Source organism: Barbus barbus, assembly GCF_936440315.1.
Source record: "Barbus barbus genome assembly, chromosome: 21".
NCBI classification, from domain to species: Eukaryota; Metazoa; Chordata; class Actinopteri; order Cypriniformes; family Cyprinidae; genus Barbus; species Barbus barbus.
This window is the reverse complement of record NC_136749.1, coordinates 29,349,055-29,374,285: the sequence shown is the minus strand read 5'-3', so window position 1 is coordinate 29,374,285 and position 25,231 is coordinate 29,349,055. Positions and strand designations below refer to the sequence as shown.

General features: G+C 36.7%; 1 protein-coding gene across 4 annotated transcripts in view; it reads left to right on the top strand.

The window, feature by feature from the left end:
* The window catches only part of LOC306887710 (E3 ubiquitin-protein ligase UBR5-like), a 52,616-nt gene that overhangs the window by 19,920 nt on the left and 7,465 nt on the right, over positions 1 to 25,231 (top strand). The window contains exons 18-49 of one of the 4 annotated variants that reach the window (XM_079445681.1): positions 1,233 to 1,344; positions 1,432 to 1,586; positions 1,672 to 1,869; positions 2,863 to 3,073; positions 3,848 to 3,974; positions 4,464 to 4,615; positions 4,701 to 4,799; positions 4,901 to 5,024; positions 5,108 to 5,205; positions 5,741 to 5,895; positions 6,096 to 6,187; positions 7,886 to 8,032; positions 8,157 to 8,275; positions 8,975 to 9,101; positions 9,192 to 9,321; positions 9,512 to 9,672; positions 11,523 to 11,762; positions 12,988 to 13,111; positions 13,205 to 13,316; positions 13,752 to 13,883; positions 15,666 to 15,923; positions 17,184 to 17,452; positions 18,790 to 19,001; positions 19,980 to 20,213; positions 21,143 to 21,216; positions 21,407 to 21,573; positions 21,677 to 21,790; positions 22,461 to 22,663; positions 22,743 to 22,863; positions 23,416 to 23,761; positions 23,973 to 24,060; positions 25,008 to 25,152. In XM_079445681.1, the coding sequence (XP_079301807.1) occupies positions 1,233 to 1,344; positions 1,432 to 1,586; positions 1,672 to 1,869; positions 2,863 to 3,073; positions 3,848 to 3,974; positions 4,464 to 4,615; positions 4,701 to 4,799; positions 4,901 to 5,024; positions 5,108 to 5,205; positions 5,741 to 5,895; positions 6,096 to 6,187; positions 7,886 to 8,032; positions 8,157 to 8,275; positions 8,975 to 9,101; positions 9,192 to 9,321; positions 9,512 to 9,672; positions 11,523 to 11,762; positions 12,988 to 13,111; positions 13,205 to 13,316; positions 13,752 to 13,883; positions 15,666 to 15,923; positions 17,184 to 17,452; positions 18,790 to 19,001; positions 19,980 to 20,213; positions 21,143 to 21,216; positions 21,407 to 21,573; positions 21,677 to 21,790; positions 22,461 to 22,663; positions 22,743 to 22,863; positions 23,416 to 23,761; positions 23,973 to 24,060; positions 25,008 to 25,152 (5,046 nt within the window). Of the gene's footprint in view, positions 1 to 1,232; positions 1,345 to 1,431; positions 1,587 to 1,671; positions 1,870 to 2,862; positions 3,074 to 3,847; positions 3,975 to 4,463; positions 4,616 to 4,700; positions 4,800 to 4,900; positions 5,025 to 5,107; positions 5,206 to 5,740; positions 5,896 to 6,095; positions 6,188 to 7,885; positions 8,033 to 8,156; positions 8,276 to 8,974; positions 9,102 to 9,191; positions 9,322 to 9,511; positions 9,673 to 11,522; positions 11,763 to 12,987; positions 13,112 to 13,204; positions 13,317 to 13,751; positions 13,884 to 15,665; positions 15,924 to 17,183; positions 17,453 to 18,789; positions 19,002 to 19,979; positions 20,214 to 21,142; positions 21,217 to 21,406; positions 21,574 to 21,676; positions 21,791 to 22,445; positions 22,664 to 22,742; positions 22,864 to 23,415; positions 23,762 to 23,972; positions 24,109 to 25,007; positions 25,153 to 25,231 lie in introns of all 4 variants that reach the window. The other 3 variants (XM_079445680.1, XM_079445679.1, XM_079445678.1) reach the window with 3 other exon arrangements.

Here is a 25,231-nt window from a genome sequence, read left to right as displayed (position 1 = left end):
AGTCTTCACACATTATGCACTCCTGTTGAAAAGGTCAAGCACGGTTAGTTCTTTGTCTTATTTCGTTTAAAAACATTTTCTCCAACTTTAAAATCCTCCGACATCTTTGTTTTACGTTTTTTGTAGATTTGACTTTTTTTTTTTTTTTGCATGTTTGCTTTGTAAACACTGGGTCGGTACTAGGACTAGTTTTACAGCCTAGTACACTTTTACTCAGAACTCACTTTAAACCACCATTGAGTGTTTGTAATAACTTACTTTTGCGATCACGTGTATATACACTTGCGGCCGCGGTACATTATAAAAGTAGCCCAAAAAACCGCAACTCTGTAATTTTTCCCGCGACTGTATTTTCAAAATAGCCCAATTGTGCGGGAAAACTGACCCTGGCAACACTGGTTCACTGTACCTTTATCACATATGAGTATACATATCTCTCACGCACTGTCTCTCTCTCGCTCGCTCGCTCTCTCTCTCTCTCTCGGACACACTCGGTCTCTTTTTCGGCGTTCGCTTCACTTTTGTCTAGCCCGGCGTATCATAATCACGCAATCCCTGCGTCCCAATGTGCATACTATCCACCCTGTCTGCCCTAAATAGTATTGAAAATTACTAATATCACATAGAATTTAGGATGGATAGTATGCACATTGGGACGCAGGCAATGATTACCTTCCGCGCTGCGATGACGACAAGAAGTTGGGGTCATGCGTTAACGCTGACAGCCCTGGTATAAATATAATTTTTTTTTTTTTTTTTTTTTAGAAAATTACCGATTGTTTCGCTAGATAAGGCCCTTTATTCCTTGGCTGGGAACGTGCACACCCCTTTGAAGTTGCACTGAAACTAGGTCTGCCAGTAGTATAAAATAATCACTAATAATCTCATGATTTCTTACTGGTTTGTAGAAAGCAATGAAATGATAATATAATCATTTGGTGAATGATAACAATAATGCATACACTGTCAAGCATGTGTGTGTTTAAAAAAAAAAACATTATAATATTATATAAATAAAATTATTTAAATATATAATGCAAGTGCATAAAACAATATATATTACAGTATATATATAACAATATATATTATATTAAATTTGAGAACACTTAATTGCATTTTGTATAGTTTTTTTTAACCCCTCTGCACCTTGTTTGAAAACCCCTAGTCTATAAATATTGGGACAAAATATTGCTCAATTTTTAGTTGAGACATTTCTCTTTTCTTTTAAACAGGTTGTTAAAACTGGTGGAACGCCAAAAGTTCCAGACTGTTTTCAGCGCACTCCTAAAAAACTTTGTATCCCAGAAAAAGCTGAAATTTTAGCTGTGAATGTTGACTCCAAAGGTGAATATTGTTTGTTTTTATCTCACTTTTTGTTTTGAATTTTCCCTGTGCATCTGGTAAACTGCTCTGTTGTCTTTCGTCCTGCAGGAGTTCATGCTGTGTTGAAAACAGGCAGCTGGGTACGGTACTGTGTCTTTGACTTGGCCACCGGCAAAGCCGAGCAGGAGAATCACTTCCCCACTAGTAATCTGGCCTTTCTGGGGCAGAGTGAGCGTAACGTGGCCATCTTTACTGCTGGCCAGGTGAGACAGTCACACAGTCTGATATGTTTCATGCACTGCAGTTTCTCTTTGCCTGTTGTAACTTTCTCATCTCATGCATCCTCAGGAGAGCCCAATCATTTTGAGGGATGGTAACGGCACCATTTATCCCATGGCTAAAGACTGTATGGGTGGAATACGTGACCCTGATTGGCTAGACCTCCCACCTATTGCCAGTCTAGGCATGGGAGTTCATTCGCTTGTTAACCTTCCCAGTAACTCCACAATCAAAAAGAAAGCAGCCATCATCATCATGGCTGTGGAGGTATGATACGCCAACCTGCTAAACATTAGACATTTAGTTAGTGCTCTTCCAATCCCTTGACACCTAGTTTTTCCTCAAGGAGCACATGTGCTTCTAATTGGAAAAATTAAATATATGTTTTTCAGTAATGAAAGGATACAAGACAACATTAGCACGCAAAATGATTTAGTTTGTATGAATACAAAAAGTACACAAGGTTTTTAAATATTTCTGCTGCAAACTGCATTTATTCAATAATTATTATATATGCTTTCATTTGCTTTTACTAAATTCTATATTTAATTGCATAATTAAAAACACTTAAGCTGATATTTGAAAACGTATACCATTTATATTTTTTTATATTGAAATATTTAAATCTTGTACATTTTTGTAAAATTATCTAAATCTTTTGCTTGTAAATGTCTACTTGTATGCATTGTATTAAGGATAAACAGATTATTTGATAATTTCATTGCACCCCTAAAGTTTTTTTTTTTTTTTTTTTTTTTTTTTTTTTTAAATACGCGCCTAACTTTTTCAACTAAATGCCAGATACAGTTCGTGTAACTGAAATACCAATAATGACCAGAAAAGTGTTTAATTAAACAATCCTGAAATACACCTAGACTCTTACTTTGAAATGTCTTCACTTCTTGTATATAAACACCATAAAGTAAACCCTCATCAGAGGAAGATTCTATTCTATCACAAGTAATCTATTGGCATAAATGTGCATATTCATTGATTGGAATTGCTCTGATTTTGCATGCCTGTAGAACAGTGCTGCGTTTTTACTTTGAAACGCTGCAGTGCCCTCATTTATTTCATTAAATCGTAACATCAAATTTACAACCTCTTGAAGTGATGATTAACACTTACCTTTAATTTGAATTTGAATTGTTCATGTGTACTAAATGCATTTTACAGTTTGCACTTTTTTAGTCTCCAGTGCAAGAGAAATGCTTGAGCCTGTATTTCTGGTTGATGTATTGTTTGCTCTCTGCGTTTCAGAAGCAGACACTGATGCAGCACGTGCTGCGCTGTGATTATGAGGCGTGTAGGCAGTACCTGATCAGTCTGGAGCAGGCCATGCTGCTAGAGCAGAACCCTCACGCTCTGGACGCTCTGCTGGGTCACCGCTGTGACGGCAACCGCAACGTCCTCCATGCCTGCGTCTCCGTCTGCTTCCCCGTCAGCAACAAGGAAACCAAGGAGGAGGAAGGTAAGCATGCAGTGTTTTCAGTGTTATTTTAGTATCATTGAGATACTATTACAGTTTTTATTAAAGGGATAGTTAGCCCAAAAAATTTAAATTGTGATCATTTACTCACCCTCCACTTGTTACAAACCTGTATGAGTTTCTATCCTTTATTAAGCACACAAGAAGCTATTTTTAAGAATGTTGGTAATCAAAGAGTTGACGGTAGCCATTGACTACTGTAGTATTTTTATTTTATTTTTTACCCATAATATGAAAGTCAATGGCTACCGTCAACTGTTCAGTCACCAGCATTCTTCAGGATATCTTATTTTCGAGTTGAACAGCTAAAATAAATTCTAACAGGTTTGGAACAACTTGAGGGTGAGTAAATGATGACAGAATTTTAACTATCCCTTTAATATTTTTAATTAGTTTTTATTTTTATATTTTCTGTCTTTAATTTAATTTATAGTTTTCAAATGATAGTTTTGTCGTTTTGTTTTTATTAGTGTTTTTTTTTTTATGTATAGTTTCAGTTTTGTTTAGTACTTAATCGGAATTATTATTTCAAGTTAATGGTTAAAATTTAATTAAACAAAATACATTTATTTCAGTTAGTTGCCACAGCAGCACTTCTATTTTTAAGGAACAAAATTGATGACCATCACCAGAATATGGAGCTGTATAAACATCTTGTACTTGTTTTCGATGATGGCAAGGGTGGCAGCTCACAGATGTTAGATGTTTTTGCAAACCCAGCCTGAGATGAATTGAGTGATGTGCGATGTGTTTCAGAAGCAGAGCGGTCTGAAAGGAACACGTTCGCTGAGAGGCTGTCTGCCGTTGAGGCCATCGCCAATGCTATTTCAGTGGTGTCCAGCAACAGCTCCGGGAACCGCACGGGATCGTCCAGCAGCCGGGGGTCAGTGTTCAGATTCACTGGCATACAGAAAAACATTTCACCTGAAGAGCATTTAAAACAGACAATTAGCAGTTTATACAAACTCCAAAGATTTAAGGAAAAAAAGAAGAATAGAGGGCAGTAGGGCATGTAATTCAACATAAACCCTTGTGGCTTCTCTCTGACTCCGTCACAAAAGACCATTTTTGAACACATTCATTGGATTGATTTTACTAGTATTGACAGTCTTTTAAATGCCTTTCTTTAAACACATTATCATTTGAGCAAAAGCCAATGGCAGTCAACCTGTAATTCTTTTGATTTATATCAGTTCATAGACCAATTTTAATAGGCGTGTGTATATTGAATAAAACATGTATTGTGTATTTTAAAATTTCATTTAAATGTACATGATTTATTTTGAGATTGTATGAGTTTGTTATAAATCCATGCATTAATTTTAATTCTATCAGTACAGTTGTTTCACGTTCTTTGTTCTCTTTTCTGTAGCTTGCGTTTGAGGGAGATGATGAGACGCTCCCTCCGCGCTGCAGGTTTGGGCCGCCACGAATCTGGCCCTTCCTCCAGCGACCACCAAGACCCCGTTTCACCCCCTATTGCACCTCCCAGCTGGGTACCAGACCCTCCACCAATGGATCCTGGTGAGTTCAGCGGTTTTTGGCTCATAACAGATGTATTGCATGCATGTGATAGCCTGATGTCTTACAAAACCATCTTCTCCGCTAGACGGTGACATTGATTTCATCTTGGCCCCTGCAGTGGGCTCCCTTACTACTGCTTCCACGGGCACTAACCAGGGGGGACCCAGCACTTCCACCATCCCAGGTATGTGAACCAGTCTCCCAAAGGACAATCTGCACCAGTGGTTCTATCATTTATAAAATTCTCTTGTATCATGTTTTCAATATTTCCCATGTCTTCTCAAGGACCTTCTTCTGAACAATCAGTAGTGGAATCTAAAGACCGCAAGGCCAACGCACACCTGATACTGAAGCTAATGTGTGACAGCGTCGTCCTGCGACCTCACTTAAGAGAGCTGCTCTCTGCCAAGTATGTCACACTCCCGCTGCTATAAATGATAGCCAGCCTCTCTTTAGCAGTGCTTGAGTGTTTGTTTTGCTGTTGTTTGATAGGGATGCTCGTGGAATGACTCCATTCATGTTGGCGGTGAGCGGGAGAGCTTACCCAGCAGCCATTACTGTTTTAGAAGCAGCACAGAAGATAGCCAAAGGTGAGTATATGGCTGCAGTTTAACTCCGTTATTTTAGTATTAATAATATACCATTATAGTTTTTGATTAGATTTTATTTTTATATATAATGTTTATTTTATTTAAAGATTAAGTCATTTAGTTTTGTTTTTTTGTTAGTTTTTTTTTAATGTCTATTTTTTTTATTTTAGTTTTCGTTATTTTGGTATTTCAAATTAAACCATCGAAAATGAGATTTAAATTTATTTTATTTTTTTCCAATGTTTCTTTCAGGGGTTTGTGTCTATAGTTTTCTTTTTCTTTTGGTTTTAATTTTTTTTTTTCTACATTTTTATTTTAGTACTTCGTTAATCTAAATGAAAATATTTTCAATATTTTATTTAATTTCAGTTAACATTATTTTATTTCAAGTAATAAATATTTTTAATGGGTTTAGTTAACTATAATAACCTTGGTCTAACTTGCTGAGATGCATTTGCCATGTTTTGAAATGTTTAGAGACCATTAGATGTCTTTTTTGTTTATAAATCTTATCTGGATCTCATATATGGTTTAGGTGAACCAGGTCTTGGAGAGAAAGAGGATGCAGCGTCGGTGTTCATGGAGATGATCTGTCCTTCAGGAACAAACCCAGATGACTCTCCCCTCTACGTCCTGTGCTGTAACGATACCTGCAGCTTCACCTGGACTGGAGCTGAACACATCAACCAGGTACAAACTCCAGTGAAATTAATTGTTCAGATTTTTCAAAGTTTATAATATTATTCATAAAGAAAATGAAAGCTTGCTTTTTTGCACAAAATCGTTTTAAAGATATTTATTCTGTACATTAAAAAAAAACCTGTTGAAGCGCTGAGCTAAATGGTTTTATAGAATGCACTGTGTGATTAACTGAGCTTGTCTGTTTGCAGGACATCTTTGAGTGCAGAACTTGTGGCCTGCTGGAGTCTCTGTGCTGCTGCACTGAATGCGCCAGAGTTTGTCACAAGGGTCACGACTGCAAGTGAGTGCGCTTGCTATAAAAACATTTGAACTTGACACCTTATTTTCTGCATCACCACATGCATCCTTCTGGAAGAACAAAGTCCTTGAATGCATTGTGTAGGGCTGAACCAGAATATTCGATTATTCGAATATTCGTTGGGTGGGTTGGCATTCGATCTTCAATTTTTAGATTCGAATATCCTTTTTTTTTTTTTTTTACACCTGGCATCCCCCGCGAAACGGTTCTCAACTTGTCCGCCTGGCTGAACATCTGCACCAGCCAATGAAAGACGTTCGTGCTGAACTATAGCATATACGAGCCCGCTTATATTATGAGTGCGCTTGCTGCACATCTACATTTGAAATAATGAACTTAAGCGCGCAAAAGACGCGACATGTGAACGGACCCTCTGCTATCACAAAACCGAATGCGATGCATGCGTTTTCTTTCTGTCAACTGTCCCGAGATGCGAGCGAAAGTCTTGGGTCAGCGTGCTGTAGCTCTTGTAGTGCAGACGAGATGCGCCGATATGAAGCCGCTTTGAGACCACAACGAGAGTGAAAGAGAGAAGACGCGGTCCAGCTGAATCACTCACGCTGTTTTCAAATGACTGATTTAATCTGATATTTTGTGTGGATTTATTTATTCATCTAACCTACATGCTATATTTAATAAATGTTTGCAAGATTTTCCCTCATTATAAACTCGAAAGCTGCGGGAATGAGTAAAACTATGCGATATGCCTACACACAAATTCAGGACCTGATTAAATATAATTCTATTATACAGAGATTAAAAATATATATGTAAAATAAAATTCCATGACTTTTACTAAACTTTTCCAGGTCTAGAAATGGCTGTTCGCTTCCGGCTCGCTCTGTTAGTTTATTAAATGTTTATTAATTATGAACGTGTTGCATGTCCATATTGCACCAAAATGCAACACTGCACTCCCTTGGGTCCGCAGCAACACACCTGCCGCGTGTGAAGTCATTGGATGAACGTTTCTCGACACAATAAAAATGCAAACAGGCAGACAGACGCACAGAGATTCCTGCCTTTATTAGAGAGAAGAATATGTTCAGCCCCTCCCTCCGAAGCTTCGAATATTCGGTGTTGATTCCTATGGAAGCTTCGAAGCTCAAAAAATGGTATTCGGACCAGCCCTAGCATTGTGACAAACAAACTATTACAAATAGTTTATTACTTGAAATAAAGCTGAAAGAAAATATTAATATTTAATGAAAAACTTAAATGAAAATGAGAAACCTTGTCTTGACAGCTAGCTGAAATAAAATCAGTTGAAGTACTAAAATGACTAAAAACTGAAAGATAAAAAAAGAAATGAAATGAGAAATAATAAAAATGACAAGCATGTAACAATTACTAAAATTCTAATGAAAACTATAAATTTATATACTATAAAAATAAAAGCGAATTAAAATAAATAAATACTTATAGTAGAATAAATAATACAAAAAAAACACTGATTTGCTTCAAGCTTTGCATAAAAAAAATCAAGATGACGTGATGCAAGCTCAATGTTGATTTATTACTCAAAACTGTACTTTTCAAAAATACTGAAATGTAGAGAAAAAATTACTACTCAGCTGTGGACTGCATGCATTTTTATTTACTTTTATTTACTTTTACTTCTAGAAGGCAGCAAGGTAGATCACTAGGTTGTAAAACTGTAATCTCTCGTTTCATCTCCAGATTGAAGCGAACGTCGCCCACTGCATACTGTGACTGCTGGGAGAAGTGTAAATGTAAGACCCTCATCGCGGGCCAGAAAGCAGCTCGTCTAGATCTGCTCTACAGGCTGCTGACCACCACTAATCTAGTTACCACTCCTAACAGCAGGTATGCTCAAGGAATGAGTACTTTAAGTCCTGCTCCAACTTTCTGTTGTCAAACCATATTATGGGGTCATCAAGGTAGCATCCAGTCAGTGTTCTGTGTCATGAACTCTGTTTGTGTCTGGCAGGGGAGAGCACATCTTGCTATTCCTGGTGCAGACTGTTGCAAGGCAGAGCGTGGAGCATTGCCAGTATCGACCACCTCGCATACGAGAGGACAGGAACCGGAAGGCCGCCAGCGCTGAAGGTGCGTCTTTGAGTAGGGCCGGATTCACAAAAATCTTAAGAAGTAAAGAAATTTCTTACAAACATTCTTAAATTATTTTAAGTGCGATTCTTGAGAAATTAAGTTATTAAATATTTTCTTAAGAAGAAAATTATAGGCCCCCCAATTTGTCTTTTTTTTTTGTATTGTTACTGAATTTTGCATTCAGTAAAAAGTCTCATGCATAATCATTATTTTGGATAATCATTGTTTACACGTCAGAGTAATTGTGCACATTCTTGATAGTAAAATGTATATGTAGTGTTATGTTGTAATGCTTAATTACAACATTTAATCAGAAACAATAAATACAGTTAAAAATAAATGATTTTTTTTTTAAATTTGAAATTTTTAACTTTGTGGATTTAAGACAGGTTGGAGGTTATCCTAAATTTAGGAGGTTAATTTTTAAGAAGATTCTTAAAAAAATCATATTTTTTTCTCTGAAGTAGCAAAATAGCAGTTTTTATTCTTGGTATGTTTTATAAATCTGGCGACTGGATTCCTAGGGGCAACATGAAACTCTGTTTGTAATGCTTTTAAACTTGGAGAAATATCTTGAAGACAAGTTTTTCATTTCGTAACATGTTCATGGTTTTATTGTGCAAGATTGATTAGAGAATGTATGGCGAACATAGGTTTTGTTCTTTAATGTGTATTGTGTATCTGTCTTTCTCTCAGACTCAGATATGCCGGATCATGACCTGGAGCCTCCTCGCTTCGCACAGCTGGCTCTAGAGCGCGTGCTGCAGGACTGGAACGCGCTGAAATCCATGATAATGTTCGGCTCTCAGGAAAACAAAGACCCGTGAGTAGAACATTGAACTTTGGCAAATTTCATTGTACAGATTCAGCTTTCAAGACATTTTTGTTTACATGACGTGTTGTATCGTTTCAGACTAAGTGCCAGCAGCAGAATCGCTCACCTTTTGCCAGAGGAGCAGATGTACCTGAACCAGCAGAGCGGCACCATCAGGCTGGACTGTTTCACACATTGCCTCATCGTCAAGTGTGCCCCAGACATCACTGTGAGTCGAAGAAACTGCAGTTGTGCTTTTACATCCATGAATATTTAATTATTTTGCATGTTTCTTTTTCAGCTAACCTTGATTTAGTTTATAATGATATTTTTTTAAATCTATTTATATCTACATGATTTTTTCAGTGTTATAGCAGCAGTTTTTCTGACTGTCTCCTCTTGCTCTTGTTGTTCTCCAGTTTATTGACACGCTGTTGGGGACCCTGGTGAAGGAGCTGCAGAATAAATACACTCCTGGCCGCAGGGAGGAGGCCATCATTGTCACACGCAGGTTCCTGCGCTCTGTGGCCCGAGTGTTTGTCATCCTCAGTGTGGAGATGGCGTCTTCCAAGAAGAAAAAGTATTTGCATTCATGCTTATGAGAATAGAAAAGGTTTTCGTAAGCATTTTGTAAAATGTTGAGTTTAAAAGCAAAATGTGAAATGCGAATGCTTTATGGGTCATTTCGTTTCAACTCAACCAGAGGTCTCCGGGTCCAATTTTTGATTTTGCTAAAAAAAAAAACATTCTGAATATGTATAGTAATGAATGCCAAATTATTAAAGGTTATGGATGAATATTGATGGAGAAATACACTATTTTGTAGAGGGGGGTAAAAATGGCAATTTTCACCTGAGATTTAGAGCCAAATTACAGGGGGGTAAAAATGACTTCAGAAAGATGGAAGCATCATGATGTTATTTTTACACAGAGATTGGTAGGTCTGTTAGTAAAATCTGTTGACTTTAGCAGTCTTTGTTGCATTATGTGCCAATGGTGACCATTCAAATATGGGGAAACAGCACTTAAGTTTTTTTTTTTTTTTTTTTTTTTTTTTTTTTTTATTATGATGCTGCCATCTCTCTGAAGTCATTTTTACCCCCTTGTAATTTGGCTCTTTGTAATTAGCCCCTCTACAAAATAGTGGATTACTCTGTAAATATTAATTCGTGACATTTAATATTTTGGCTTTCATCACTATACGAGTTTATCTCATTGAAATTTGGATGATTTGACACGGAATTACTCTTATGCAATATCTTATCATTAAAAGCTAATATGGTAGTCTTTCATGTTTAATGTTGATTTTTAACCCTATAAAGCCTATGATATGCAAGTTTCTAAGGCTTGTAAATGATCAACATCTCTAAATGATCAAAACTGCTGAAAATCATGTTTTTCACATTAAGGTTGTTACGGTATGAGATTTTCATGGTATGATAATATTCTCAGAAAACATCACGGTATACAATATGATTTGATATTGATTAATTTGTAAATATTTCAGGTATATGTACATTTTTCTTAAGGAAAAAATCCTGGTGGGAAACAAAATCAACTAATGCTGTAAACTATACAGGGACCTCTCTCATTTGGTACATTAATATAACATAGCATTACAATTGCAATTATATAATAATTATATAACCTATTGTATTCATTTTATTCTTATTATATTGAACTTTTATATATATTTTTATTTTGTTTAAAGGTTTAGTAAACCGTTCTATTTAAAAAAATTAGATTATTTCATGTCAGGCTTTACAGAGATAAGAATATATTTATAGGCTTCAATGTCCCTGTAACGGTTTCTATGTGGGCCAGACTAAACGTAGACTACATGATAGATTATGGGATCATAAATGCAATTCATACTAGAAACAAAGATTACCCCATGGCAGTACATTATGCATCTGTACATGACTCAAATCTGTCTACTTTAAGAATTATTGGTTTGGAAGTTGTAACTGGATCTATTAGAAAGGACGATAGACTACAGACTTTTACAAAGGGAAGCCTTTTGGATTTTTCAGTTAAAAGCACCATCTTTCCTGGTTTGAATGAGGAATTAGATTTAACTCCACATTTGTGAAATGATTCTTCATTATGCCTCTTGTTGGTATTATTGTTTTTCTTTTTTTGGAGGGATGTGATTATACCTTGTAACAGTTTATGATATTATTGGTCCCCCCTGTAATGGTTAATTTGGTATCTTCCTTTTTTTACTGAGCAATTGATTATCTACACCTGTGATCAGTTTTGTATCTGACACACTCTGAGGAAGGCTGGGTGGCCGAAATACATCAGTGTGCAGTGTTAGCTATTTTTTTAATGTTTCTAGAGTGAGCCATGTTTGAATAAAGGCTTTTTAACAATTTGGAACCGGAAGAAGTGCTCATGCTCACCATGTCTCTTTTGTTTTTCCTTCAGTAACTTCATCCCGCAGCCCATTGGGAAGTGCAGGCGTGTTTTCCAGGCTCTGTTGCCGTACGCAGTGGAAGAGCTCTGCAATGTGGCCGAGTCCTTGATCGTGCCGGTGCGGATGGGCATTGCTCGCCCTACAGCGCCCTTCACTCTGGCCAGTACCAGCATCGACGCTGTACAGGGCAGCGAGGAGCTCTTCTCTGTGGAGCCCCTGCCACCACGACCCTCCCCGGATCAGTCCAGCAGGTGAGTGACGCTTTAGTCGACCGATAATTCACCTGTAGCTTCCTGCATCTCAGTGGTTTTTGACTCCAAGCCTCCCATGTAGACTATTAGGTTTCCTATGGTACATCTGCTACAATCACAAAGTTTGATTTCAAAGCTTTTTCTAATTTACAGAAATTGAGTGTCAATAGATTAAAATTTGTAACTAAAATAATTCTAATTATAATCATTGCACTTCAGAATTCCAGAAATTTTAAGAGCAGGATCTTCTTCAGGGTTTCTTCTCTTTTTAGCCAGTGAATTTACATGATGTTTTCAGTCATTTGTGCTTTACTGGATAAAAATTAAAGATATAAAAAAAAAAAAGAATAAATACTTGACACTATTTTACACAATTAAAATATTTTAGGGCTCAGCGTGATTAAATTTTTTTTTAGTTTTTTCCTCAACTCCTAAAGAGTTTTTAAACTCTAAATCGTCATTATATTATATTTTGCCCCCCACAATTAAAACTTATTAAAACTTAATTAAAACAGAGATTTTTCTATCCTATAAAACATTTTATAGCTTGGCGTAACTAGAAAAATGGATAATTAAAAAATGTATTAATTCATTTACACAAATTTTCAAGTCTAGAAATCACATTTTTAGGCTAAAAGTAGGTCTTTATATATCCGGTTATTTCAAGACAATGGTAATTCTGTCTTGAGGGGGGGAATTAAAGTAATAAATATTCACAGTTATGCAAAAAAAGTGCTGCTGGGGTGTAAAAAATCCATTAATCGGTGCTCTTTGGATGCAGGATTCTTACTTATTATCAAAGAACTCATAAATCCAAGGCACTCGAGTAGTGTGAAATAAAATGAAAAAGCCTTTATTCACATGGCTTTAGAATTTAAAAACAACACATTTGTGCGCCGACGTGTTGCGGCTAACTCGCTTCATCGGGATGTCCTGATGTGTTGAAAATGTGTTGTTTTTAAATTCTGAAGTCATGTGAATAAAGGCTTTTTAATTTTTTCACACTATTCGAGTGCCTTGGATTTATGAGTTTTTTTGATAAATATTTTTTATTTAATCTATTTTAGAGCTTTAAAAAAACTATTTGTCATCATATCACCACCTTGGAAGTTTGCTGAGGCCACTGGATTGAGAACCACTATTGTAGATTAAGCACTGAAGCTATAATAGATCTTATTGAAGTTGTCATTAATGCTGGTGTTGTCTGCCGTCTTGTGCCTCTCAGCTCCAGTCAGTCGGCCTCTTCTTACATCATCAGGAACCCTCAGCCCCGCCGCAGCAGCCAGTCCCAAACGGCCCGTGGCCGCGATGAGGAGCAGGATGATATTGTTTCTGCTGACGTAGAAGAGGTGCGACGCTATATTGTTCTTTCACTTGTTTTAAAGTTTTTGTTTTGCCTGAAGCTCTTTCTCTAAATGCTCACTGGCTGTTCAATTGTTCAGGTGGAGGTTGTGGAGGGCGTTGCAGGTGAGGAGGATCACCATGATGACCAGGAGGAGCAGGGCGAGGAGAACGCCGAGGCCGAAGGGCAGCATGATGAGCACGATGAAGATGGTAACCACATGATCGCACAGACACTATACGCTTAACAGGACTCACAAATGAGACACAGAAATTAGTTTAATCTCATAAGGTGTTATTTACATTCTTTTATTTACATTCGTTTGATATCATGGGCCTTAAATTAAAAGGTAGTTTACTCTGTGGAGTTCATGTGTAAACAAACAAGTTGTGTTTACATTTTTCACGTCTAACAAACATGTCAGATGCATTTCCTTCCAATTAAGTTAATGGGAAAATACTGTGATATTTTTGCCCATGTTGGCCAAAGCAGTGCATTTCCTTCTGTGCTATTCAGAATTTTTGTATTACAAGAAAAACACATGTGTTCGAAACACTGGTGCTCGTTGTCCTTTTGTCTAGAAGCCAACAGTTTCTTCTGTAAATGAGGCTGAGGTCACAAATAATTGCTAATCTTTTTTCTTACAGGGAGCGACATGGAGCTGGATTTATTGGCTGCTGCTGAGACCGAGAGTGACAGCGAGAGTAACCATAGCAACCAAGACAACGCCAGCGGCCGCAGGAGCGTTGTGACCGCCGCCACCGCTGGATCTGAAGCAGGTGCTTCACTTTATCAAAATTGCAGCAATTGTGGTGCTCTCTCCTATTTTGTTTTGCTCTCCACATAACCTACTGAGCGTACAGGAAGCTTTTTATGGCTTCAGATATAAAACGCATTTTGTTTTGAATTTGTCCATGTGGCACCTGTAGAATTATATTTAGCAGGTCAAACAGCCTATTTTTAATTTTTCCTATCAAATCGGATGCCTTTATCTACGATTGGCAGAAATTACAGACTAACTAGTCTATAGTAGTCTAACTAATGTATCTAAATCTAGATTTATTTACTTTGATTAATTTACCCAAATGTAATTTTTATTTTATTTTAAATTTTAATATTTTCATTTATTTATTTAAATGACCGTGTTGATAGTCGTATCTGCGAGTCATCTGTCAAGTCACCTGTAGCGGGGTTTTTTTTCTCCCCTGTTGGCAAAGGAATGGACCCATCGTACTCTGCCTCTGATTGGCTTACCTTAATGTTCTTTCCCTCATCCAACCAATCTCACTCCTGAAGCCTAACTTTTAGACGCTGCAGGCAACTGTCCATATTTCGGACGGAATGCATTTTTATCTGCTGTAAAGTGTTCCAGTTTAAATGGTGATAATCGCGTGAGGCTGTGTTTTTTTTGTTTGTTTTGTTTTGCGTGAGGCTGTTGTTGCGGTAGATATGAAGATTGTAAGTTTCGTTACCGCTACATTTAGTTCGCTACCCTTTGCAAAAATGCTCCTCAGTGTGTTTATATGTATGTATATATGTTAAGCAGTTAAATGTGTTGGTTTACATGCAGAGGAAAGTGTAAGGCCAAGAATAAAATGATTATTAATATACTTAACATGTTAAAATTGATTTACAGAACTTTTTTTTGCTGTTTTCTAAGCGTTTGGACTTGACATGCACTTAACCTTTTCACAGCCATTTTGTTTTCATAGACAGATATCGTGATGTATCATTATATGATTGTCTAGCAATATATCGATTATCGCAGAATCGCTGTATCGTGAGGTGGGTGGAGTTTAGTTTGTCACATTTTTCACTCCTGACGAGTTGGCTCCCCTGATGTACCCAAGTTATCCAAAAAGCCATTTTTTTGTTGGCAGATGTTTTGTCAGAAGTCAGAAAGAGCTTTATTGCCTAGTATGTTTGCACAGACAAGGAATTTGTTTTAGTGTCGAAAGCTTCCAGTACACAGAGACAACAAAAACACACAGATAATGAAAATAAGAAATGAATAAAATACACATAAATATGTACAGGTGTGCTATAGATAAATAGAATATGAATAGAATAAAATGGGATGTACTAGGATGTAGTGTGATAAATAAGTATAAGGTTATTGCACATTTTTTTTGCACAATGAGAGAACATTTAACTGTTCGTGAGGTAGATTGCCCGAGGAAAGAAACTTTGCCTGATGTTGTGGAAATACAAATGAGAAAAAAAAAGGAAAAAAATCAAACAACAACGGCGAACAAAGAGGGTCACAAATGTTTAATTCCTATACCTGGAGTGTCATCAAATAGAATTGCAAATAATTCATTTTCAAACATTTTTGTAACGCCTCCCATTTGCAATGGGTCAAACAAATAGGTAGCCCCGCCCAAAACTCCATGCTATTGGTTGAACACGTCACTCAAACCAACTGTGTTGTAATTCTGTTTGACGCCACTATGGTGCAGAAAAACACACTCTTCACCTTTAAACCATAATGTAAAAAATAAGTTGTGCGTGTGTTGTGATGCCAACTTTAGCGTAACCTTCCGCTCTGTTTTTTCCTGAAGGTGCCAGCAGCGTTCCTGCTTTCTTCTCTGAGGATGACTCCCAGTCGAATGACTCTAGTGACTCGGACAGCAGCAGCAGTCAGAGTGACGATGTGGATCAGGAGACTTTCCTGTTGGACGAGCCTCTAGAGAGAACCACAGGCTCAGCGCATGCTAACAGTGCTGCCCAGGCGCCGCGGTCCATGCAGTGGGCTGTTCGCACGACACCCAGCCAGCGCTCCGCCGGCGGCGCCCCCTCCAGCTCATCCACACCTGCTGGTCAGTATCTCCCACCACCTGTCCAAAAAAAAATAAAAATCACCCAGTTTTTGGGAAAACAAGTCACTCCTGACTATAGCTATGTTTCCAGCCAAAGATGCGAATTTAACTTATGAGCAAAACTGGAATATCGCATAAAACATTCGCAAATAAAGCACCGTTTCCATCCAACGAGTCAAAGAAAACAAAATCATCACTTCCTGATAAACTGGCATTAAAAATCCAAATGTGTGTGCTTTTTCCACATGTTTTGCATGCTTGACGATAATTGCATTGTATTGTCGCTTTGGAATACAAGTCGTGTCAGAAAGATGTTGAGTTGAAGGCACATGAACGCCACAAAGTACAAAAGTGGGAAACTTTCGAGTTGGTGGCGAGTCAGTGAGAAAACATGGTGGATGTAATAAATGCAAGCTTCTGTAAATTTGATTGAATTTAATGATTTTTTTTTTTTTACTATAAATCCAAGTTGCATGTACAGAATATGACAGTTCTGTACAATTATGACAGGATATATACTGTTTTATTTATAATAGTTATTTATATTAGTAAATTGGATTAAAAAATAAAAACACCTGATGTGCATTCATTCATATGACTGTATATTATTTTGTAGAAGTAGAGTTAAAAGATCTTACTGAATTTTGTAGAAAGTACATCGCCCAACATTGCTCCAACCCAAAGTCATTAAAGAAGTCTATTGTTCATCCTTTTGATGTTTTAAAGTTTTATTTTAGTATTATGTAATATAGAAGTATTTATTAATATTTTGAATTGGATTTTGTGTATTTTCAGTGTTTAATTTTAGTAAGTGTTTTTTTTTTTTTTTTTTTTGCTTTTATTTTATTTTATTTTTTTTGTAATTGTAGTACTTCATCTTAAATTTAAAGGGATAGTTCACCCAAAAATTTTACTTGTCAACTTTTATTTATTTGTTCATCATTTTTATATTATTTTAAGAAAAGTTAGTGTTGGTTAATTTTAGAACCATTTAATTTTAGAACAAGTTTTTCAACATTGACAATGGTGACACTGATCTTTCTTTCTTTCTTTCTCTCTTTCTTTCTTTCTTTCTTTCTTTTCTTTCTTTTTGACTTGAAATTTTACTGAATTTTGTTAAACTCAAATACAAACTTCCCAGGTGGACTTGAACGCACCATAATTTACAGCATGCTCTAGTTGATAAAAACAGAACTTATATGCTGGAAAATATGATAAGTAATTAATTATTAGTGGCAATAATTGTGATGTGTCCTCCAGCGAGCTCCACGGGCCTCATCTACATCGATCCTTCAAACCTGCGACGGAGCAGCGCCATCAGCACGAGCGCAGCAGCTGCCGCCGCAGCCCTGGAGGCCAGTAACTCCAGCAGCTACCTGACGTCCGCCAGCAGCCTGGCTCGAGCCTACAGCATCGTCATCCGGCAGATCTCCGACCTCATGAGCCTCATACCCAAATACAACCACCTGGTCTACTCGCAGTACCCCGCTGCTGTCAAACTCACCTATCAGGACGCCGTCAATCTGCAGGTGAGCCGTTCGGTCTTTACCCGAACAGAATCAGACTGTAATAAAGGCAAATTAGACCATGGTCTGTCTGAATACTCGTTTCTGATTGGCTGGCTGGCAGGTATGCATTAAAACTGTTTAATACACAGGTAGTTCCAAGTCAATTTAATCACCGTTCCGTATTAATTCGCTGCTTTAATCGAGAGTCGGAGCTGTCTCTGCTATAATTCATTCAAATAAATGTGATCTTACTGCACTATTTCATCTCGGAGTCTGATTTGAAGCGGGCAGAATGCTAGAGCTAACTGACGAAAATAACCGTCATTTTTACCCATCCGGTCAAATATTACGATACGAACATCATTAACAGCTTTAAGTTGTCAATGCTGGCAAATGACCAAGATATACGTGGGATAATGCACAGCTAGTTGTGCATAACATTATTTTAATGTACTTTGCAGTGAATTCTTGGCCTCCACGTTGTGCATTAAAATCTTTTAATGCAGAGCTAGCCGTGCATTATCCCTCGCGTATAACAGGAACGTGTCAGTCAGAGGTTGCGTTAGACTTTAACATTATCCGTCATTTTGACAGACAGGGTCGTGTAAATGCAATCTATTAACTATTTTAATTTTCATATTTTAATTATAACAACACATTTAATTGCTTTTATTTTTGTTCACATTTTCATTTCATATAATGAACCTACAGGGCGAGGACATAGGCTTATGCATTTATTTATTTATGAAGAGAACAGATGAACAGAAACTGTCACTTTTCATGTTCAACACCCCGCAGTGACGGCGGAGGCCACTAAAAACAACAAAATATGATATTTTTATGAACCAATATCGATTCTTAAATCCCAATCGATTGTGTTTTCAGTTGACGAATGAACTGTACATATATAGGCCAGGCTTTGTGCTTTGTTACTTTTGATATGAAACGGTCTCAGATTTCAAATTCTGTCCATTTTATTAGGAAATTCAAGCAATTAATACCATTTTGGTGCTCTTTAATGTGGCATGATAGATTACTATAGCCACCTCAGATCAAGCGAAGCGGCAGCGCAAAGTGCTTTCACTTCACTACTAGTGGGTACTCACCTGTGCGTAATCGAACACATTGCAAAAGACTGGTGACAGTTTTATTTTTGTTCTGGAGCTGATGATCCCGTGTTCTTCTGCCACACTGGAGTGCAGTCGCCGCCAACTGGACAGGGGTGGAATTACAGTAGATCACCTTCAAGTGTAATCTGTCAAAGTGACGGACAGCCTTCAGATTTTTCCGTCACTGCTAAAAAAAATTTGTAAATGGAAACTTTTTGGTTAATGCAACCTCTGGTGTCTGTTTTGCAGAACTTTGTGGAGGACAAGTTGATCCCCACCTGGAATTGGATGGTGTCCATCATGGATTCCACTGAAGCGCAGCTGCGTTACGGCTCCGCTCTGTCATCAGCTGGGGATCCTGGTCACCCAAGCCACCCGCTGCACGCTTCACAGCACGCAGGCCGCAGGGAGCGCATGACGGCGCGAGAGGAGGCCAGTCTCCGCACCCTTGAAGGTCGAAGGTAAGATGTCCGAGCAGTTAAAATTGATATAAATTCACCCCTCCGTTTTCTCATTTCTGTGGTTCCCTCAACAACAACCCAATAGGATTTTTCCATTGAATATTAGAATATTACAGAAAATAAAGATTGATTTTTACACGTTTTGTTCATGATAATCTTTACAAATTAACCAATTTTATATATTTTGAAGCCTAAATACTATCGGCAGAAGTAACTTTTTATAAACACGCTGTGAAAGCGACTAGTGAGTAGATGAGTTTATCTGTTTGGTGTAATCACATTTAATGTCCTTGACAACCTCTGAAGTGCCATTTAGCCACATGTTCGCACCCGCAGACATTAAAAAAAAAAAAAAAAAAGTTTTTATTTTAGTTTTTAGTTTTTTTTTTTTATTAAGTTTCAGCTTTATTGGTTTAATTTATTTTATAAATTCATTTTTCTTTTTCTTTTTTTCTTTTAAATTTTTTGTTATTTGGTTTCTTTTTTTATAGCTGCGTTTAGTTTGTTTTTTTAAAGTTTTTTTTTTTTTTTTTATAATTTTTAGTTTATTTAGCTTTTATTATTAATATTATTAATCTAATTTTATTTAGTTTTTTTATTTTTGCTTTAAATTTATTTAGTATTTTTAATTTTATGTGAAGTATTTTGTATTAGAATTAGTACTGCCAAACGATTAATCGCATCTAAAATATTATTTTTTCATATAATGTGTTATTACTGTGTGCATTTATGTATATATAAATACAAACACATGCATGTGTACATTTAAGAAAAATGTTAATATATTAAATGTTTATTCATAATATAAAATATAAGAATATAAATGTATATACATTTAAATATTTTCAAGTATATACTGTATGAGTATTTATATATACACTGGAAGTGCTAAGAAGCTTTACGGGGTTGGGCCTACAAAAACACGTCATTCCTGCAGCACTCTACAGTCTTAAAATAATTTAGTTCTCTGTGTTCCAGACGCGCCGCAACACTTTTGACGGCTCGTCAGGGGATGATGTCTGCTCGAGGAGACTTCCTGAACTACGCTCTGTCTCTGATGCGTTCCCATAATGACGAGCATTCAGACGTTCTGCCTGTGCTGGACGTGTGTTCGCTCAAACACGTGGCATATGTCTTCCAGGCCCTCATCTACTGGATTAAAGCCATGAATCTTCAGACAACACTCGACACCACTCAGATTGACAGGAAGAGGTAAATATTTGCACTTTAAAACATGATTTTAGTAGTTACATTTAGTGTGGATATTTGACAGCAATATTTTAGTATTTTATATATAATATTTAATATTGTAATATTTGATATTATTTCAAATATTTTGAAATCGCTTTAAGATTTTTTTTTTATTTTGTGCTTTTGACATTTTTAATCATTTTTTAAATATATTTTTCTCTAGCTTTGATTATTTCAGTTTTAGTAGTTTTTTATTGAATATTTTTTTTATTTTTTCAGTTTTTCAATTGATGAAAAGCTTTAGTTAACAATGGAAACAACTGATATTGATATGAACTGTTTTACAATGGTCGACTTGTTCAAAAACTGACTAGTGAAATTAACTTCTGAAAAGCTAATAGTTGTCATAGTTAGCATCCTGAAAGTTAGCACAACTTTTCAATACTAAAACTGATTTATCAACACTAACCACATCCACTTCTCGTTGTTGATCAATTTTGTTGCCAACAAAGTTAACCAGTTTTTTTTGTTTTATATTTATTTTCTAACTCATTTTATTATCTTAGTTTTGTTTTAATTTTTTTAATCTTTGCTTTTTTTATATTGCAGGGCTGCTATAGGTTATAAAAAAAAAATCATTACTTAAAATTTACGTTAAGAAATTAAATGGGGTATAAAACATTTTTTCTGCTGGTTGCTGAGGCAGCATTTCACATTTAAATTTAGTTAATCTTAATGTACTAAAATAAACTAAAGCTGAAATAAAAATTAATAAACTATATAGACTTATAAAAAAAAGACTAGTACTAAAAATGACAAATTTACTAAGACTAGATAAAATTTGAATGAAAGACATAAAACTATGAGTATCTCAGTGGTAATAAAATGGCACTTATTGCTCAGAGCTGTCTGTTGTGAGTTTTCTAAATACTTTTTTCATCCTGTTTCAGGAATCGTGAGCTGCTGGAGCTCGGCCTTGACAATGAGGACTCTGAGCACGAGAACGATGAGGACACCAATCAGAGTGAGTATTTTTATTTATTTATTTATTTTTTGAGTCGTTTCAGTTGCACACTGTGCACGAGCCTCACAAGCTGAAGTGAAACTCACAGGTTCAGATAGTGATGCATTGCAGCATGGCTCTGGTGTCAGGAGTTTGCAGAGCTGCTTTGCTGCTGTCCAATCAAACCACTTTGTTACTCTGGACTCCACAGGCTCCACCCTGCAGGACGAGGAGTCGGTCCCTGCTGAGACTGGACAGCACCATCCGTTTTTCCGCCGCTCGGACTCCATGACCTTCCTGGGATGCATCCCTCCCAACCCTTTCGAAGTGCCCCTCGCCGAGGCCATTCCTCTGGCTGACCTGCCGCATCTCCTGCAGGTCAGAGATGCCCTTTACCTGCGCTGTCCTCCGTTAGAGGTGGTTTGTGACGTTATTCCAGAAGGTTGAATCCTTAACACTGCTGTTCTTCTTCATCTCACAGCCCAATGCCAGAAAAGAGGACTTGTTTGGACGACCAAGTCAGGGTCTGTATTCGTCTTCGTACATGGCCAGTAAAGGCCTGACGGATCTGACTGTGGACATGAATTGTTTGCAGGTTAACATGGCTCACATACTTTTGCTTACAATACTGATAATTGGTGCCTTTTTTAATTTTTAAAAAGGGATTTTAAGTAAATGTAAAAAAAATTCAAAAAGTTTTTGAACATTTTGTCAGAAATTATCCTCTTAAGTGGCATCTCAAGCTAATGTATTTTTTTTTTTTATTTGGTTTCAGTTTTTTGTTTTAAGTATTTAAACCTTTAGTCAGACATAATCATTTTAAGTGCCATCGCAAGCTAAATTCACCTGCAAAAAACCCCCCACACATTAGTTGTTTACTTGTTTTTTTTTGTAGTTTTTATATATATATTTTTTTTACATTTTGTCTGTTTATAGTCTTTTGTTAATTTTTTATTTTTTTTGTATTACTTTAATTGGGTTTTAGCTATGTAGTTACAATTTTATTTTAACTTAATCCTATTCACTTAATTAGTTTTTTTTTTTTTTTTTTATTTAGTTTTTTCGTTTTATATTTAGTTGTATTTGAAATAAAAAAAAAATTTTTTTTTTTAATATAAATCTTTATATAAACATTATATAAAATTAATTTCTCGGTGCTGTCAGAAATTCTTCTCTGAGCAGTTCTCAACAACAGGGAGCAATAAAACAATATTTTTACAATATTTTACTACGGGTAATTCTCATCCCAGATTCTACCCACAAAGATGTCGTATTCGGCGAACATGAAGAACGTGATGAGTATGGAGTCTCGGCAGAGGGGTGGCGAGGAGCAGCCGGCTGCGGAGCAGGACATGGACGCATCCAAACCAGGCCCTTCGCCTCACGATCTGGCAGCCCAGTTAAAGAGCAGCCTTCTCGCAGAGATTGGTTTGACAGAGAGCGACGGCCCGCCGCTTCCCACATTTATGTAAGTCAACACACTCACAGATTCAATAAAACAGCTGCGAATGACTTCGTTAGTGACATCTCTTGTTGGTTTCCTCCAGTCCACACTGTAGCTTTATGGGGATGGTGATCTCTCACGATATGTTGCTGGGCCGCTGGCGGCTTTCTCTGGAGCTGTTCGGCCGTGTCTTCATGGAGGACGTGGGAGCAGAACCGGGATCTGTAAGTACAGCTCATTTTTGCGGTTTCTTTTGAGAGTAAGCACTTTTTCTGCTTTTTATTTCCAGTGATAAATAGGGGTGCAACGGTTCGTAGATGATCCGTGATCTGTACAGACCAGCCCCCACGGTTTGGCACACATGTGATTCACGGATTAACTGTTTAAGTTTAACTATCATAGAGTGAAAGGTTATCATTTGCATGTTTTTTTTGCCAATTTACACACACAAGCAACTTCAGACCATTCATGTGAAAAGTCGAATCGGACTCTCGTGCCATTTTCTCTTAAAGTTAAATGCACATTTTGGCAAGTATTCTGCTAAACATAGTCGGTTATGTCTTAAGTGAATGTAAACAGCTGAGAAAGAAACCGGCTGTGTGTCAGTATTAGGTCCGTGCATTAACCCTCTAGTTAAAGAGAACTCTATTCCAAGTGCACCACACATGTTGTCAACATGATGTAAATGTTAAACAAATCACTTGTTAAATATCTGATCCATGTCATTTTGTGATCCGTAGCACCACTAGTAATAAACCTTTACTTTGATTCTGCAGATCCTGACTGAACTGGGTGGTTTCGAGGTGAAGGAGTCCAAGTTCCGGCGTGAGATGGAGAAGCTGAGGAACCTGCAGTCGCGTGATCTGGCCCTGGAGGTGGACCGTGACCGGGAGCAGCTCATCCAGCAGACCATGCGGCAGATCAACGCTCACTTCGGCCGCCGCTGCACCACTACACCCATGGCAGTGCACCGCGTAAAAGTGACTTTCAAGGATGAACCTGGAGAGGGCAGTGGAGTGGCGCGGAGCTTTTACACGGCTATCGCCCAGGCCTTCCTCTCCAACGACAAGCTGCCCAATCTGGACTGCGTACAGAGTGTTAGCAAGGGAATGCAGGCTAGCAGTATGTGTCCATTTCCTTTTGTTTTCTTGTATTTATTTACTTTTAGTCCCTCTTACTATTTTATTGGAGACTTTTGAGGTTAAACATTTCTTTTTTTAAATCATACTTTGATGGTTTTCATCTTCAATAACTTTTTTTTTGTTTTGTTTTTGTACCTTTTTTTTTTTTTTTTTTTTTTTTTTTTGCTCATGATGCTTCTGTTTGTTTGCAGATCTTATGCAGCGGCTGAGGAACCGAGACCGTGAGCGTGAGAGGAGGAGCGGAGGACTGAGAGCTGCATCCAGACGAGACCGTGACAGGTGGCTTTACCTGAACCTACCTACTGAACGATATATATCATATTCATGGTGCAATTTCTGGCAACATACATTTAAACAATATCATTTGTTTTATGGGGATTTTTTTAAATACCGTTATTTTAAAATGTTTATTTAATAATTATTTAAAATAAAAGATAATTTTTATGAAATATTTAAGTATTTTCAGGCAAATTTAAGCAATAGCATTATTATTATTATTTTTTTTTTATTATTATTTAAAATTACATCTTTTCTGGCAAAATGTTTTAAGCAGTAACATTTAATTTTATGGAGATTTTTTTTAATACCATTATTAAAAATCTAATTGTGTAAAATAAATGATCATCCTTCATGGTATACTCATTTATTTTCTGGGTAAATAAATTTAAGTAATATCAATTTTATGAGAATTTCTTAAAAAAAAAACACCTTAAATGTTAAATAGTGTTTTTTTTATTTTTTTTTATTAAAAAAAAAATCCATCTTGGTAAAACTTTAACTAATGTTAACAAATGACACCTTATTGTAATGTATTAACTAATATGAACAAACAATGCACAATAAATGTTAATGTTAGTTAATAAAAATAGAGTTGTTCATTGTTTATTCATGTTAGTTCACAGTGCATTAATGTTAACAAGCATAACTCGTGATTTTAATAATGCATTAGCAAATGCTGAAATTTAAGATGAATAATTATTTAAAATTTATTTAATGCTTTAAAGTAAATGATCATATTTCATTCATGTATAAAATAATTTATGCAATATCATTACGTTTGGGGGATTTTTTTTTTTTTAGACGCCATTATTTAAAATTATAAAAATAAAAAAATTAAAAACATCTTCTAAAACCTTTTTTTTTTTTTTTTTTTTTTTTCAAACATCACCTAGCTTTATTTTTGTCACACCATCGCCTGAAAGAGATTTTTTTTTTTTTTTATGCAGGGACTCAAGGAGACAGCTGTCAATCGACACACGGCCTTTCAGACCCGCATCAGAAGGGAACCCGAGTGATGAACCGGAGCCGCTGCCAGCTCATAGACAAGCTCTAGGAGAGAGACTTTACCCGCGAGTGCATGCCATGCAGCCGGTACAGACCAGCGCAGCCATCAGCGTTCATATCACAGGAACATGTGGCTTTGAGAAGCTGATTTAGTGTGTAATGTGTG